Below are 17,790 nucleotides of genomic sequence, written 5' to 3' on the forward strand. Positions count from 1 at the left end.
TTTAAAGGTTATAAAGTCCAAGCCCTCATTTTAAAGATGAGAAAGCCAGAGTCAAGAGATATTCAATAACTAAGGACATACAAATATCAAATAAAAGAGCTTGGATTTGAATTCAAGTCCTATGATTCCAAATGTGGTACTCCCAAAATCAGTGTTCTTTCTACTGCACTTCTCTACCTCTCTATGATTTATGGATTTATGAGACTTGGCCCTTTTACAATAAACCATCTTTTATAGTGATCTGTGTATATTTCAGTGCATCTCTGGAATATTACGGAGGGCAGGAATTATGTCATGTTTTCATCTCTGTGCCTAAAAGAGTGCTTTGCCCATAAGAGGTGACTGCTAAATGTCTGCTGAATTGAATGAGTTGAAGTGGCAATATTGTAACAATCATTTTCAGATTATACTTTCAAGAGGAGCAGTGCTACATTTTTTCTCCATTTTTACCGTAATTGAAAACAAGCCAGACAATCCATCAAGAAACTCCCTTCATGCCTGAAGATAACTGTCATGTAAACCTGTCAATTTGTCTATGTTCAGATTTTCAAAGGTTTCCCTTGCCTGCCTTCTGTCAATAGCTATTTTCAACAGGTCTTGATTTGTTCTTCAGGGGGGAAAGCGCTTGTTATAGAGTCATAGGATCACATTCAAATAAATTCTACCCATTTACCACCTGCATAACTATGGTCAAGTTGTTTCCCCTCTCTAGGCTTAACATTCCTCAATTATGAAATGAGGGGGTGAGGTAGGTGGTAGTGGATATTTATAATACCCACTCCTGTGAGGAAGAGGTTGGTGAATCAATCTTGAGAGTTCTGAGGTGCAGTTAGGCTAACGCCAACCAGGTGTCCTCACTAAATTCAGCACCAATATGGTGAACTTCCAGGATTTTGGAGTCACTAAGGTACCTAAGAAGGGTAGAACTAGCCCAGATTAGAACCAAAATGGGTCAAAGCTTCAAGGTAGATCAGTAGTAGAGTCAGTTCATGAGGGGTCATTTCAATTCTAGCCTGTGAGAGATAAGGAGAATTGATTTTGAAAATAAATGAATAGAATGATAGAACAATAAATCAATAGATAGATGGGTAGACAGATCAAATGAACATATTATACTAGATGCCCTCTAAATTCCTTTATAGCTGTAAATCTATGATTGTATGAACCTTTCCATAATTCTCTTCCTTATCTTCTTTAAGAGAGAAGTTCATGTCCAAAGGCAAAGGCATTTTTGAAAGACCGTTAATTCAAACTTCTTCCCCTCTTATTATTTCGCCAACTCATTGATTTTAACTCTGCTTCTTTGAGTAAATTTGTAAAAGGTTTATATCATCACCTACTCTTTTCAATGTCATTTATTCATGTGTTGTCAAGGTTTGTGGGTGTGTTTTTTTCCTGTTCTTGCCTTTTCTTCCAAAATTTCAGTTTGAGCTAGTTTTACTTCAGTCCAGGTTTTCACAGCAGTTTTCATGGAAACATTAGTTATGCATTGGTGGCTACATTTTTTCTCTGTCATAAGAATTGTAATTTATTGAACCATAATTACACTGTCCTCTGAAACAGTCACTTCCATGCCAACACTGCCTAGATTTGCATACTTTCTCATTCTTGCAAATGTGCCTTCTCATCCCCTTATTGTAGATCATCAAAATTCTAATTCCTTACCCAGCTGCAGTTCAGAAGATCAGAAGCCCCAACCTTGTCACACTGATCACAGTTTAACCAGCTCCTCCCTTTCAGCAAAAAGAATTGCTTTAGCTTCTTGTATGCTTTGAAGGCAGGGGGAAGGGAGTGCATATTAGGGAAGGGAAGTTAAATGTTGATCTCTATTCTCTCCCAATGAAAATCAAAATAGATAAAATCCTTGTGTGCCTGATACTTTCTTGGAGAAATTATTTTCTCCCTAGAACTAATGGAAGTTCAAATCCAAAGGACAAAAGGGAAGAAGGACAAAAGGATAATAGGAAAGCTGTTCTCAGGACAGCAAAGGGAGGGGAGGGCAAGTACAAATGGTCCTCAGTTTATAAAGAGAATGTGTTCCAAACATCTATTTATAAATTGATTGTGTCTCAGAACAATTTTCCTAATGAAATATTTTCATAAATGTTGGTTAGATGGCAAGCTTGCTCACAAAACCCATTTAAGTCATGAGATAGCTGAAGTTCTGTCCATTTTGAGATGAAAAATACTAAATAATAATAGAAAATATTTGTATGCCATTTTAGGCTTCTCAGAACATTCTATGAATATGAATTACCACATTTGAGCCTCATAACAATCCAGTGATACAACTACTATAGGTGTTATTATCCTCAGTTTACAGATAAAGAAACTAAAGCTGAAAGGTTTTCCAAAGTAGTATAACCAGTAAATATCAAACAGAGGTTGTGCTCCTAACTCAGTGTTTTGTTAGTTGGTTTTCAGTCACCAATCATTTTTAAGTGTCTACTAAATCAATTAATAAGCATCTGTGCCAGGCTCTGTGCTCCACACTAGAGATGCAAAGCAAGGCAGGAAGCCCCTTTTCTCCAAGAACATATATTTTAATGGAATTGACAACTAGTGACATGTATGATATGTACAACATGAGAGGAGAAGACGTTAATATCTGAGGTGACCCAGAAGTTTCCTGTAGAAGGTGAAACTTGAGGTGAGTCTTGAAGTTAGAAAGGAAAACTAAGAAGTGGCGACGAGGAGAGAGAGCCTTCCAGATGTGTGAGATAGCCAGTGATAGCAACAGAAATGGGAGTGGAATGTTGTGTTTCAGGAACTGTAAGGAGGTACGCTTTGCTGGATTCTGGCATTCTAGGTATTCTGCTAGGTGCTGGGCATACAGAGACAAAACTCAAATAGTCCCTGACTTCAAGGAGCTCTTATAGGTAGAGACATGAACATAAATATATATATATATATACATATATGTATATGTACATATACATATATATGTGTAGACACATAAATATATCTATACATACAAAGAGAGAAAGACACACAAATATCTCTATATATGAAATATAAGGTAAATATTGTTGGAAAGGACTCTAGAATCATGAGGGATCCAGAAAGACTTCATGTAGTTGTTGTTACAGTACAAGGGATAAAGCATCAGAAAGAGCTGAATTTAAATAGAGCTTCAGACACTTACTTGCTGTGTGACCTGAGCAAGTCACTTAACCTGTATTTGCTTCTGTTCCTCTTCTATAAGTGTGGATGGCTTAGAGAAGGAAATGGCAAACCACTCTAGGATGTTCATCAAGAAAACCCATGAGTAAAGTCACTGAGGTCACAAAGAGTCAGACATGACTGAACAAGTTCTTTTTTGAAGGTATTTTTTTACCTTCCATCTTAGAATCAATGTATAAATATATTGGTTCTATGGCAGAAGAGTGGTAAGGGTTAGGCAATGGGAGTTAAGTGGCTTGTCCAGGGTCACATAGCTAGGAAGTTTCTGAGGTCAGATTTGAACACAGGGCCTCCTGTCTAAAGACTAGATCTGGCTCTCCATCTACATTTACCTAACTAAAAGGAATTCAGAGGGGTGAAGATGAGGTAGAAGTACATCACAAGCATGGAGGAAGTGGAATGTTATATAAGGTTGGAATGATAAGTTGGGCCAGGTTGGGAAGGTTTTCAAAAACTACTCTAAACAAAAGAGCTCATATTTGATTTTGGAGGCAATAGGGTACTATTGGAGTTTACTGAATGGAAGAATAGCATGATCAGATTTGCATTTTAGGAAAATCACTTTGGCATCTATGTAAAAGACAAATTTTTCCACAACTCTGCATTTCCTTTTATTTGTGTAACACTTTACTCTTGTAAATCACTTTTTATGCAGATCACTCATATTTACATAGCTCTTTAAAGTTTTCAAAGCATTTTGCAAAAATTATCTCACTTAATCCTCTTCATACCAGCCTTGTGAGATAAGTAGTATAAGCATTATAACATAATTTAACCATCACAACAACTCTGTGGGGTAGATAATGCAAAATATCATTATTCCCAAGGCAACTGGGTGGCTCAGTGGATAAAGCACTGGACCTAGAGTCGGGAAAGATCTGAGTTCAAATCTAGCCTCATAGACTTACAAGTTGTGTGATCCTGAGCAAGTCACTTAAACCTGTTTTGCCACTGAAGAAGGAAATGGCAAACCACTCCAGCATCATTGCCAAAAAAATCCCACAGAGGATCACAAAGAGTCAGACACAACTGAACAACAGCAATATTAGTATTCCCATTTAATAGATAAGGAATTTGAAGATCAGAGTTTTCAAATTCTGGGACTCAAACCTACATCTTCTGACTTCAAGTAAAGGTACTTTCCACTGTACCATGTTAATTCCCTCACAGATTCCTAGGAAGACATTATAGAGGTAATCTAGTGGATTTTTTACTCAGTGATGAATCCCTTCTATGTATGATATAGAATACAAATTCTTTTTTATAAATGTATACTGATTTGTTGGTGGCCATGAAGTAAACAACTATTAGACTGCGCTAAAGATTATGAGATAAAAGAGTTAATATAGCTTCATGAAATGAGGAATTTGTTTCAACAGTAGGATAAAGCCTGTTTTTATAGTACATTATACACTTAGTTTCTAATATAAACTCATTTGCAAAATCTTATGAAGGATTGAGATTATAAATAGTATCACCTCATAAAAATTGAGAATCAATGGAGGAAAAAACAAATTTGCTGGAAGTTTGCTGAGACCCAATTAACCCTTATCAGCCATGAGATCATATATACAGGGCAGAAAAGAACCTTGGAAGTCATAGAATTGATTCCCTCATTTTATAGATAAGAAAACTGAGGCACAGATGTCAAATGATATGTTTAGACTTGTGTAATGAGAATTTTATACCCCAGGACTCCATTTCCCACAATCACACTTTTTTCCTCATGTTATGGCCTTACGTTTTGGAGATAGTTTCTGTAACCCCATATTCTCTCTCTCTCTTCATGGGAATATGATGGGAAAAACTGCTCTTTACTCACGCTTTACTTTTACTTCTATTTCCCCTACTTCAAGTGATTATTAATAAATCTTATAAAATATAATACTTGGAGTTATTGGATATTAATTTTAATCTTACAGACTCAAAGAGCTAATGCCTCAGGCAAGATCTGAACTTATTTCTTCCTGACTTCAAGCCCAGCACTCTATCTACTAAACCTTCTATTTACCATCAACACAGAGCATTAAAAGACAAAACTTAAAGCAGATAACAAATATAAGAAATGGAAAAGATATATCAAACTACATGAAATATTTTTTCCTCCATAAGTGATAATGAAAGTCTACCATATTTGGGCTCCAACATTATAGTGATGCTTCACCAAAAAAAAAGTAGAAATGGTACTCAAGGAAATGGCAATAAAATCTTAACAGCAGAAGCACATGGTCGTAGGAGACCTATACTTGCATGAACTCTGAGAGAATTAAATGACATTAGTTACTAAATCTCAGCTTTCTATTCTTGAGACAATGTGGTCCCAGAAGCAACTCTTCCAACAGAGAAGGGAGATTTTGAGGGCAGCGCAGCTTTGAGAGTCACCTCATTGGTAACTACAAGTCCAAAAGCTTGAGTTCTAGTCACTGAATCTCTTAGAGAGACGATTTCCGAATCATTCTTTCTTCTTGGTTAAGAAAGACAGTACACATGGTTACCATACAGAATTCTACTTGATTTCCAAAGCTGAGAGAGAAGAAACGTGGCTTCTAGCATAGGGATCCTGCTGAACCTTGCTGATCAAGGGATAGTAAGGCTCAAAACCAAGACTTCAAGGAAGCAAACAGAACGAGGGAGTTTAGTTTTCATTCTAGGCTAGTCCTACTCATTCTAGGGTAAGAATTTCAACTCTTTCCCAAAAAAGCATATCATCACAATAGACCAAAATATGAACTAAATCTAGAGCTATCAAAAATTATGAACAAATAGTGAAAATATATGGCATCATCAAGAAGACTGTTAATACACATTTAATTAAGCACCTAGTATGTGCCAGGCAATGTGATAAGCAATAAAGATACAAAGAGAAGTAAAATATAGTCCTGCCCTCAAGATGCTCATGATCTAATGGCCCAAGAGCAGGCCTAGGGTGCACACCAGAGTGATACACTCAAATGAGAAGCCCCATTTTGCAAAGAACAATACAAAGACATCATGAGAACCTATCTGAGGACCTGCAGCCTTGAAGATATGAGTTGTTTCCATGTCTTCTCCACAAGTAGGGAGATCATACATGATTTCTATAATTGCTCACTCTTCTCACTGGTAGTGTATATGCACTCAGTGATGAAGAATATATCCTAAATTTATGGAACAGTGAGCTAATATAATTCTTATTATGCTACTCTAGTAAATGTGTTTGCTCTAAACTAATTGAGTTTCCTGGCTGCCTATTTAAAGTTAAATATGGGGCCACTAGGTTGTTCAGTGGATAAAGTGCCAAGCCTAGAGAGAAGAGGCCCTGGTTTCAAATCTGTCCTCAGATACTTTCAACCTTCAGAAAACTTTAAATAATTTATTGATGATAAAGAGATTTAGATAAAGAGAAGGACATTAATATTAATAACAATAATACCATTAGATGGCTAACCAATGGCATCAATTGTCATAACCATAATATCAAACGAGCCCAAAATCTGCCCTAACAAACCTTTAAGAGATATTACAGTCAAGAGAAACACCAATTTAAAATATAGTGTTCATACGTACATACATTGACAATAGAGTAGTTTGGCCTAGAATTTAAACAGAATGAGAAAAGCCAACCAGCTTGCCTTTGGCAAATTTCAAAGTTCCTTCAATGAACTCAAATACCTCCCTCACAAAAGGCTCTTCTTTTTAGTACCATTATTACTCCAATGTCATCTTTATGGTTGTAAGTCAGAATACTATAATCTCTGAAGCATTAAAAATGAATTAAGAATTTAAAATGAAGATTACCCACAGGGCAATGGAGAGGTACAATGCAGCAATGCATTATAAACAAGACATTTTAAAAGGGAAGCAGAGGAAAGGATGTCATAAAAGAAATGCATGAATTAAAAAGAAAATGATCTGGTTCTGTGGAAAAAGCTAAAGATGACTCAAGAAAAGCATGTCTGCTCCATTGGTTTCCTCACACTATTGAGAAAGAGTAGGGAAGGTCCTCCAGCATGCTAGATGTACTCTGATGTGGTAAACTTATGGGAAGTGGTAGATCAGAGTCACAGAAGAGAGAAGCACACAGATGTGGGGAAGTGATAGATGAGATGCGTAAGATGGACACTCTTGGATTAAGAATTGTATTAGTATAGGGAAAAGCCCACATCAATGAAATCACAGACTTATTTGAGCATTTTAGAATTCTTCCAATAATACTGTGTATCCAATTCATGAATTGGAAATACCATGGTTCACTGAGGAATCAAAATTTGAGTCATCTACAAGGCAATTAGTAACACATGGTATGCAAAATGGGCAGCAGCATGTTACCAACAATAAATTACATGCAAATTGCATGCAAATTGCATGCAAAGAAGAATAATATGTCTGGAAAGGGGTTGTTTCCCTAGTAAGTATGAAAGAGAGCAGATGAAAAGATGAAGAAATGATTCATTATGTCAAGATCTAGAGAAAAGTTTCTAACGTATTGCATGGACTTATTTGGAGGATTTGGGGAAGGACATAAATAAGAATAATACAAGAAAAGGGATACAACACATTCCTTGTCTTCTGTTCCTTTGTACAGACTGCCCTCTATGTCTGGAATTCACTCTCTTCTCATGGAATCTCTAGATTTTTCCTAAACTCAGATTAAATGTCATCCCCAAAAGGAAGCCAATCCCCACTTCCCAAGTTGCTAGTGACCTCTCTCCTTAAATTGCATTGTATCTTCTTTGTATATATTTTTCAATTGATTATTTTTTTCATTATTATACTCTAGTCATAAAACCTGACCTTGAAACTACATGGCTCGCAGATAAGAGAGCTGGACCTGGAGTCAGAGGAGATCTGGTAGGAGTCAGGAAAGCTGAGTTGAAACGTAGCCCACACAAGTCGTTAGCATCAGAGATAGGATTTAAAACTCATCCCCTGATCCAGAGCTAGGTGCCTCTCACACTCTACAAATCCTCTCTTCTCCTTGTCAAGGAGGCTTAAATCCTCCCTCTGATGCTACTTGTGTGACTTCAAATGAGTCACTACCTTCCTGGGCCTCAGTTTCCTCATATATCAAATGAAAGGGTTGGACTAGTACCCCCTGAAGTCTCTTCTAGCTCCAACACCAACTGAGAGGGTTACAGATGAGAGTAGATGAGTGAAGATAAACTGGGATTAGAAGCAAAAATTACAAAAACTCTGAGAAGGAATTAGGGAGAGTCAAGATCCAGGGCTCAGGCAGCAGCATTTATGTGCTGGGTAAATAGTAGAAAATCGAGCTATACAAAAAAATTATTCCAATTTTCCTCCCTCAGTTGCTTTTCACTCAAGCTCTATGTGGCTGTTCTCGCCCCCTAGTATCATCTTAAGTCCCTTCCCCTGGTAAACTCAACCTCCATGGAGCCTTAGCAACAGGCAGGAATAATGCATTATAGTTTTTCTCTTAAAAAAAAGTTATTTCTTCTCCAAGAGAGGATAGAATAGAGAAAAAGGCCTTCCATAATAAAAATTGCTGTTTGTTGTACTTCCTCAGTAAGAAGCCTTTTTCCCTTCAGGCTTTTGAGGTAACCTCTTACTATTGCTCAGATAAAAACTTAGGTCTTATGGCTTTTGTGAGAAAAGAATGGTCTGGAGAGAGGGAATAGACTAATTGTCTACTCTCAGTATTTGTTGTCTATAATCAACTGCAAATTGTTTCTGAAAGAAAGCTATTTGGAGTGCCTACTCCAGCCAGCTAAAACTTCCCAAGTATTGGAGGTCAGGAAAAAGAGGAAGGAAGGCATCAACAACAGTAAGAAGGGGATAAAGAGAAGTTGTTGGCTCCTACCGAGAAGATAACAAAGTATCCTCAGTGACCTAGATCCAATCTTAGCTCTAGGGAGAAAAAAATCAGAAATGTGATTTTCTTTAGGATTTCTTAATAATCCTTAGTGGGGGATTGGTGGAAAGAGATGAGGAAATTGGAAAAAGGTGAAGGGTAAAGAAGAAAGAAGAGTAGAGACACTCCAAAGAAAAATGGCCTCATTTTCTTCAAGAATTAGCACACCTTTAAAAATTGGCAAAAATCATATCAAATTTCCATATTTATGTATCTATGCACATTCCATCTCCTCTCTACCCCACCATATGATTTAAGTTCTTATCATTCAAAATCCTTCATAATTTAGCCACTCCAACATTTTCAGTCTTCTTACACCTTACTCTCCTTTCCCTACACACATACAACTTACTATGATCCAATGACATTTTACTTCTTACTATACCTAGAAAAAGACAATCTGTCTGTCCATGTATTTTGACTAACTGTCCCCCACACCTGGAATTCTCTCCATCCTCATCTCTACCTCCTGACTCCTCCAGTTCTTTCAAGTCCCTTTTAAAATCACACAAGAAGCCTTTCCAGATATCTTTAAATACCCAAATCTTCCCAGTCTTGATTTAGCCCACATCTCACCTGTTTGTACATAGCTATTTGTGTGCTGTATCCTTGTTAGACTGTGACCTCATCAAGAGCGGGGACTGTCTTCTGCCGTGTTTTACTGTTTCATTCTTGTCTTTGGAATCCCAATGCCTACCAATACACTTGGGTGCTTAAAACTTAATAGATTTAGAGCTGAAAAAGATTTTAGATGCCATCAACTACAATCCCTTCATTTTACAGATGAGGAAACTGAGGCTGAGTCATACAGCTCATGGATTTTTAAGGCATGATTTGAACACAGATCTTCCTGATTTCAAGTTCTATACTTTATCCACTTAATCACCTACCTGCCTCTAGGCACTGAAACCTATGTTTATATTTACAGGTTTTTTATAGACAAGAAGGCCATAGCAACAGTCAGGTCATTGAAACACAGAAAACGCAAGCAGTGGTCCTTCTCCCTGATGTTGGGGTTTATATCATTGAAGTTCGAGCATTCAGTGAAGGAGGTGATGGAACAGCTAGCTCCCAAATCAGAGTCCCATCATATTCAGGTAAGTACTATTATGGTCAGTTCAACTTTGTTAACTCCCAGAGCTCAATATATGATTCATTTTTTTCTAAGCTAATACATTCTCAAGTAAGCTATTTAAGTTTCTGCTTTTTTGCTTAGATCCATTCAAACCTTGTTAGCGTTGGCCTGGGTATTTGCTTCTGGCTATAGCTGCCAATAATACTATTAATAAAGAACTGGCAATGGTTAACCTCAAAAATAGATTAAGAAATAGCAGTTGCCTCCAAATATTTAAAGGACTATCAAATAAAAGAGTGATTAGAATTTATTGGCATAGATCCAGAGGGCATTACTAGAATCAATGTACAGAAGTTATAGGAAGTCCAGTGTCAGCTTAATATCATTCAGTTCAATTCAATAAACATTTATTAAACACCTACTATGTTCAGTACAAATTTAAATTCAAGGCATTCTACTAGATACCATGAATAAGAAAACGAGAACCAATCATTACCTGCCTTCAATTGGCTGACATTCTAGTCTAGAGGGGATGGATTAGGGAGGGGTTTATGATATGGGCATATGATATATGAGTATAAAGGAGATACAAAATAATTAAAATGTAATTCCAAAGGAAAAGAGAGCTAATTGGGGGGTGGGGTGGGGGTAGGAGCAGGTGACTGGGAGATAGATAAGGGAAGGCCTTACATGTGCTAGGGATTCAGAGATAGAGGTAAGAAGGATGTGTGTTCCAGAGATGGAGAACCCCTCTCCATGGGAAAAACCAAGCAAACAATCATGGAGGTCCAAAATAGAATTGTGTGTCACCTAATCAACTAGTATTCATTAAGTGCCTTCTAGTGCCTTCTCTTAAGAGTACACAAGGAGACAGTATGTAGGCCAATTTGACTGAAAAGGAGAGTTAATTGGTAAAGGAGAATAATATGAAATAAACTTAGAGAGATAGGTGAGAATCATTATGGAGGACATTAAATGCTAAGCCAAACTCCCTATGAAATAACTTTCAAATCATTAGAACTATTTAAAACTAAGCTCATACAATCATTTTTTGTGGTTCAGTTGTTCAGGCATATACTTTCTGACTTTTCATGACCCCCTGGATATTTGTGACCCCAATAGGATCATAATTAGAAGGGACATTAGAGATCATCAAATCTAATCTCCACATTTGACAGATGAAGAAAGAGAAACATAGAGTGGTTAGGTGGCTTGTGTTGAGTCCTACATAACCAAGTCCTAGGTTGTCTTAGGATACCTTATAATAGATTGAGTTCACCAGTACTAGAAGTATTCAAGCATCCCTAATAGGAATATTTCAAAGAGAGTACCTTGATTAGGTGGGCTAGCCATTTTTAACCTCCTTTTCCACTCCTAGAGTCTATAGTTCTGGGTTTCAAGGAAATATTTGAAAAAGTTCCATGGCTTATAGATTTTTCTCATATTTTAAAAATTATAGAATTCCTGTCTGGGAGAACAAAGTTTTGTCAACATTGATAATTACCACCACTTACTATGATACTAATTTATAACCTCAAAATAATTTTAGTAATTGAGCTTAGGTCAGCAATATGCCCTAAATACCCTCTGAGCCATGCCCTCTTAGCAGACTATGTTGGCCCATATACTAAGCATTCTACTGCCTGCCTATATTGGGTAAGTGATGAAATCTTCCTCTATTATAAGGATGAAGCTAAATATGCACTTTTCTATTTTGGATCCATTCCAATTTTTCCTCAAAATAATGTAGATTCTCATAACATCTTAGATCAGCTAGAAGCATGAAATTTTAGAGCAGGATAGGACCTCAGAGATGTGAGGGTATAATTGCCTCATTTAACAGATGTTAAGTGATTTGACAAGAAAGTAGCAGAGCTGAGGCTAGAACCCAGATTTCCTGGAAAGCTTCAGTGGCTCCCTATTGTCTCTAAAATAAAACACCAACTGTTCTGATCATCTTTTTTAAGCCCTTCACAGTCTGACTGGTATCCCGTTCCATTCTTATTTCACTTTGCCCCATTCCCGGTACTCTCCTGTTCCAGCCAAATTGGCAGCCAAGGTGTTCTTTCCACCACATAACATTCCATTTCTCACCTAGACACCTTTGCACAGGCAGTTCAGTATGTCTAAAATATGCCCTAGCCTCACCTTTGCTTCTTAGAAGTCTTACCTCTCCTCAAGATTCATCTCAGGTTCCACCTTCTGAACAGAACCTCTCCTTATTTATCCCTCTGGGTGTTACTGCTTCCTTGCTTCACAAATCATGGTGTGATTACTGAAATATATGGATGTTGTATCCCCAATAGAATTTAAACTCTTTGAGTGACTTTTCTCATTCTCTTTGTATCCCCTATGCTTAACACATCACTTTGCATGGTTTAGGGATTTTTTTTTGTCATTTTATTTGTTTGTTTGAACTAGACCTGTGATTTTATTTCATCATTGATGGAAAGTCACAATGCTTTACAAAGGCACGTGTACATATTCCTTGAAAATTCATTGTCTTAGAGAGTCACTTGGGACACAGAGATCAACATGATTTGCCTGGGATCATTGAGCCTACCTGTGACACAGATGCAACTTGTACCTGAGTCTTCCTGATTTCCAGGTCAACTCTTTATCCACTCTTCAGCATTGCCTTTCAATGCCTTTCATATAGTAGAGCCTTCATCTAAACCCTGGATCTCTTGCTTTATCTATTCTCTATCTTCTATTCATACACACACATATGGGTCAGTATATGTATATCTATATACACAAACATACAGTTTGTGTGTATATGCACAAAATATGTTTAGTTGTGTGTACTTTTGTGTACATACATATATGCATATCTACATAATGATTTAAGAGCAGATTAAACATATATGTATAATGTATATATGTATATTGGATAGAGAAAGAATATATATGCATATCTACATAATGATTTAAGAGCAGATTAAACATATATGTATAATGTATATATGTATATTGGATAGAGAAAGAATATATATGCATATCTACATAATGATTTAAGAGCAGATTAAACATATATGTATAATGTATATATGTATATTGGATNAAGAAAGAAAGAAAAAGAAAGAAAGAAAGAAAGAAAGAAAGAAAGAAAGAAAGAAAGAAAGAAAGAAAGAAAGGAAGGAAGGAAGGAAGGAAGGAAGGAAGGAAGGAAGGAAGGAAGGAAGATAGATGGATAGATAGATGCATAGATACATAGATAGAAACATAGATCAATTGATCAAGAGGTAGATAGAGAGACATAGATAGATAAATAGACAGATAGGCAGATAGATAGATGGATAGATAGATAGAAGTATGTGCGTGTGAAGGCACACTCACTTCTTGAAATTCAGGGAGAAAGGCAGAGAGAAATATTTTTAAATTGTCTCCTGAAATGATCTACTACGGACCTCACCAGTGCCAAATATAGGAAATAACTGCTTCCCATTTCTCATTTATTAAGCCTATGAAAAAGAAAAATAATACTTCTTTGAGGCTTTGCCTTCTTGATTTTCTTTTCACACAATGTTAAGCAAACTCTCCACAACATCACTATCTCTGCACCAATTGAATATAGTATTTCTTTGCTATTTTAATTAATGATATTTCAAATAAAAGAAGCTTCCCAGATTTCCTGTTTCTTGTTCAGTTGAATAAATGGAAAAAATGCGTCTAAAAATAAAGCTAAACTATGTGAGTACAATTAAAGTCTTAGCCAAATTCTGTAAACTTGAGCTCCTAGGTTCTTAGCTTAACATGACAGAAGCTCTTTCTTTTTTTTTTTTATTTATTTTTTTTTATTTTAAACCCTTAACTTCTGTGTATTGACTTTATAGGTGGAAGATTGGTAAGGGTAGGCAATGGGGGTCAAGTGACTTGCCCAGGTCACACAGCTGGGAAGTGTCTGAGGCCGGATTTGAACCTAGGACCTCCTGTCTCTAAGCCTGGCTCTCAATCCACTGAGCTACCCAGCTGCCCCCAGAAGCTCTTTCTTATTAGAGTAAGAATCTGGTAAATCAGATCTGAGGGCTTAGGCTATTTTTTAAACAAGGCTAGGGACTGCCCTAGAAGGTATGTAGGTTGGAAAATATTCCTGAATTTAATAACTCACAGTGAGATTCAGAGGGAGACAGATCATGTCTGTTTAGGTTAGCAATTCAAATACTTTGAACTGATTAGTCAATTCAACCCATAGTATAAGCCCCGTGCAGTTGTGATCTTGTGGAAATACTTTTTCCTAAAGGGGACGCAGCATTTAAACTGATTGCATTGGAAAATTCCATTCCTTCAAGCATCTATGTAACTGTTCACCCACCAAACTAATTGCTTGACTGAATTGGCTAAATTATCTGATTATTTGACAACCATTTTTCTTGTAACTCCTGAACACTGAATTGCCATAATTACATTTTTTAAATTGTGCTTAGGATTTCTTTTCAAGTTGGGGCAGGAACTTTTCAAGAGAGAGCCTTCTTGCTTCTAAATTCGTCCCTTTGCACAGAATGTCCCTCATGCCTAAAATGCCTTCTCTCTTCATTTTATCTCTTAGAATCCTTAGCTTCTTCCTTAGCTCAAGTACCTCCTGATTCTTTTTCTAGAGTCCTACTAATAATGACTTACAATGATTGTTCAAAACTTCTCATATTTATTTCTCTGTGTACGTATTGTGTCTCTTAGGAGATTGTAAGCTCTTTGACAACAGAGAATGTTTTGGGAATCTTTTTTGTCTTTTTATTCTCAGTATCTAGCACATGATAAATGATTAATAAATGCTTATTTGTGTAATTGAATTGGTATTTCCAAATTATTTGAGTCTTTTTAATAAACCATGTTTCAATGACCTGTAAAACATTCTTTGTGATGAAGCAGGTACAATTTTGTCCCAACGTGAGCTCCTTGAGGATAGGAACTGTTTTTGCCTTCCCTTGTATCCCCAGTCTTGGTCCATAGTAGGTACTAAATAAATATTTGTTGACTGACAAACATGGAGTTTCCCATCACAGAAGATATTAGAGGTGGAGTTGCATTCAGTGAGTTTACTGAATTAAGCACCTTTTTCTGCCCATAAAAGTAGCCACAATTTATTCCTGTGATGCCTTTTTGTTTCCACAGGTGGGAAAATCACAAGTGCTCAGTCTTCTCTCCATACCTTCTCAACTTCTTCATCGTCACTAACATTGCTCTTGGCATTGATAGTTCCTTCAACCTCATGGTGAAGATGACAGACTTAATGTTTTTGTTTTGCTTTAGCTTGATCACATCTGTGGATGGAGCTTTATGTGAGTGGAGAAGCTGGAACCCTGAGCTAAGCTTAAAAATCCTAGAACTACCCATGGTGCACTTAGAGGAGTGTTGGGGGGGAAATGTTACTTATTCATCAGGTTTTCTCTTCAGTTTTTGTAAATGTCCTCAAATAGCAGAGGACAGTTCTTGGCCCAATAAAAATATGCAGATTGTATGTAATGAACTTTTGTAAGCAAAGGTAATTTCTGTCAAATGTATTCTTTACTTTTTTAATAGGTTTGAATTTGATTTTGTATCTAATGACCCTGAGTGTGTGCCATTCGTTTGTTAAAGCAGTGGTGTCTAGTACATATGTTTAAAAAAAAAAAGAAAAAAATACATAAAAAAAGCTGAGGGTGAGTGGTAAAGACTCTGAATCTAGTGTTTCTCATTTCCCTGAAGGCTGGCTGTTGCAATCGACAAACCAGTGGGAGAGAAGAAAAATAGTTCAGTTATGTTGCCCATTACAGGATAAGTACAGGAAATATTTTCTGGAAAAGTATATGATTGCTTATTGAAATAGTCAAATTTGTCAATCTGCTGTTCTGCAAGCATTCCCAGAGCAAGCTATTAGAGCAGAGTTGGGCCTTGACATAAGTACAAGGTAAACTGAAGGGGGACTAAGAAGGGATTGTTTTAAGTGCTATTGTCTTTCATCAAGTACTGTATTATTTAACTGAAAATGAAGTCAAAGTTTATTTTTAATAGCAAAAATATAGTTTAACTTCACAGAAAATACACACGCCAACAGCTACAGACACTGATATGTACTATAGATGCTAACTGGAAAAAAAATTTAAATGAATACAGTATAATTTTTTCTTTTTCAATCTCGTTAAGTCCTTTTTTGGTTTATTTGTGTTTTCTCATGACAATCTTTCTCTGGCCAACTAAAATTTATCAAGCAAATATAGATGCATATATGTTTTGTATGGAAGAAAATAATTTGAATACACCAACTCTATGTATATTATTTTTGAACAAACCTGTGCTCCACATAGCACTTGCCAAGGCCTGCCAATTAATCAAATTAGGAAGACTTATTGAGTTGTTCCTTAGAGCTCACACAACATTTTTTTCAAACACTGACCATTGCCATCATCAGGAAATTCAACAATTTCAGTCAACCACTTTGTTTTATTCTATGATGGTGAAAGGGAAGGCAATTTGCATTTGAAATCTCGAGTTTTTTTGTCATTTCAAGACATAATGAAAAATGTTCCTTAGTAATGATAGGACCATTGAATCACAGAATTTGAGAGCTAGAAGAGACCTCAGTATTCATCTCATCCAGACTATACAGGAAGACTGGATGAAAATATTCTCTTTGCTTATGGAGTAGTATGGTGGATTGGTCCTATTCACATGGAGACTTGCCTAGGTTGAGATTACATCCAAAAAGTAGCAAGAAGAGAAGGTGAATCTTAATAAATGTGCTAGAGCAGGCATGGGTTAGCTACTATTTATAGCTAATGAAGATTTGAAGCCCCAAGATAGTTCAGGGTACTTTTGCCTAGTACAAACATGTCCATCTTTTTTATATCTTTAAGTGAAAAACAGAGAACCAGAAAAGGGTTTGATCTCCACTGAGCAATAGCTGATAAGAGATCAATAAAGAATCAGAAAAAGGGAGAGGGACAAAATGGGGATGTGTGCTCTCATGTCTCTCGAACAATTTTTTTTTCCAGAAAAAGCAGTCTGATTCTTTGTGTCAGGTACTCATTGTTGTGTCTTTGGTTTGGTTTGATTTTTTAAAGATTGTATTTAAGCCAATCCCAATCAAGGAAACAGTCGTTTAAAAAATAGATATGTTAATCATCAGATTGCTGTGGATCAAAGACAGATGGTGAGCTTCATTCTGAGGATCTTTGTGATCAGAAGACAAAAGGGTCTCATGGAAGCCCTCTTTCTGTAAAGGCTAATGCTCATTTAGGGTGGAGAGTAGGACAGGGTAGAGGGATGCACGTACTAACAATCAGTTTCAATTCTATTGTTTGATGAAGCAAATGAAAGGAGAGCCACTCTCTTCTTGGTTGGAGGACCAGGAACTTTCCCATTGTATGAGGCAGCTTGCAGGAACAAATTATGTTTAAAACACACACACACACACACACACACACACACACATACACCCCATTCACATGGCAGGAACATACTGATTAAAAAGAGGGCAATAATAATCTTTACCTTAATAGCAGCTAAATTGAACTCTTTTTCTTTATTTCCCATAGAAGCCTTTGCCAGTCTTGGCCAAGCAGACACATTCACAGTCAAGTCGTTACCAATGAACATTCTAATAAAACCTCATGCTCACAAAAATCAAATTGAGTTTTCCATCCATTAATCCAATATAGGGGGCATATGCGATAGATCGTATTTACACATGGAACTAAGTTTC

General features: G+C 36.6%; 1 protein-coding gene across 1 annotated transcript in view; it reads left to right on the forward strand.

The window, feature by feature from the left end:
- Window positions 1-15,325, forward strand: part of CNTN5 (contactin 5) — a 609,722-nt gene extending 594,397 nt beyond the window's left edge. Inside the window, exons 20-21 of the mRNA XM_044669004.1 lie at window positions 9,963-10,131; window positions 15,222-15,325. Coding sequence (XP_044524939.1) covers window positions 9,963-10,131; window positions 15,222-15,325 — 273 coding nt within the window. The remainder of the gene's footprint in view (window positions 1-9,962; window positions 10,132-15,221) is intronic.
- The last annotated feature ends 2,465 nt before the right edge of the window (window positions 15,326-17,790 follow it).

This window comes from Gracilinanus agilis, chromosome 3 (genome assembly GCF_016433145.1).
Source record: "Gracilinanus agilis isolate LMUSP501 chromosome 3, AgileGrace, whole genome shotgun sequence".
Lineage (NCBI taxonomy): Eukaryota > Metazoa > Chordata > Mammalia > Didelphimorphia > Didelphidae > Gracilinanus > Gracilinanus agilis.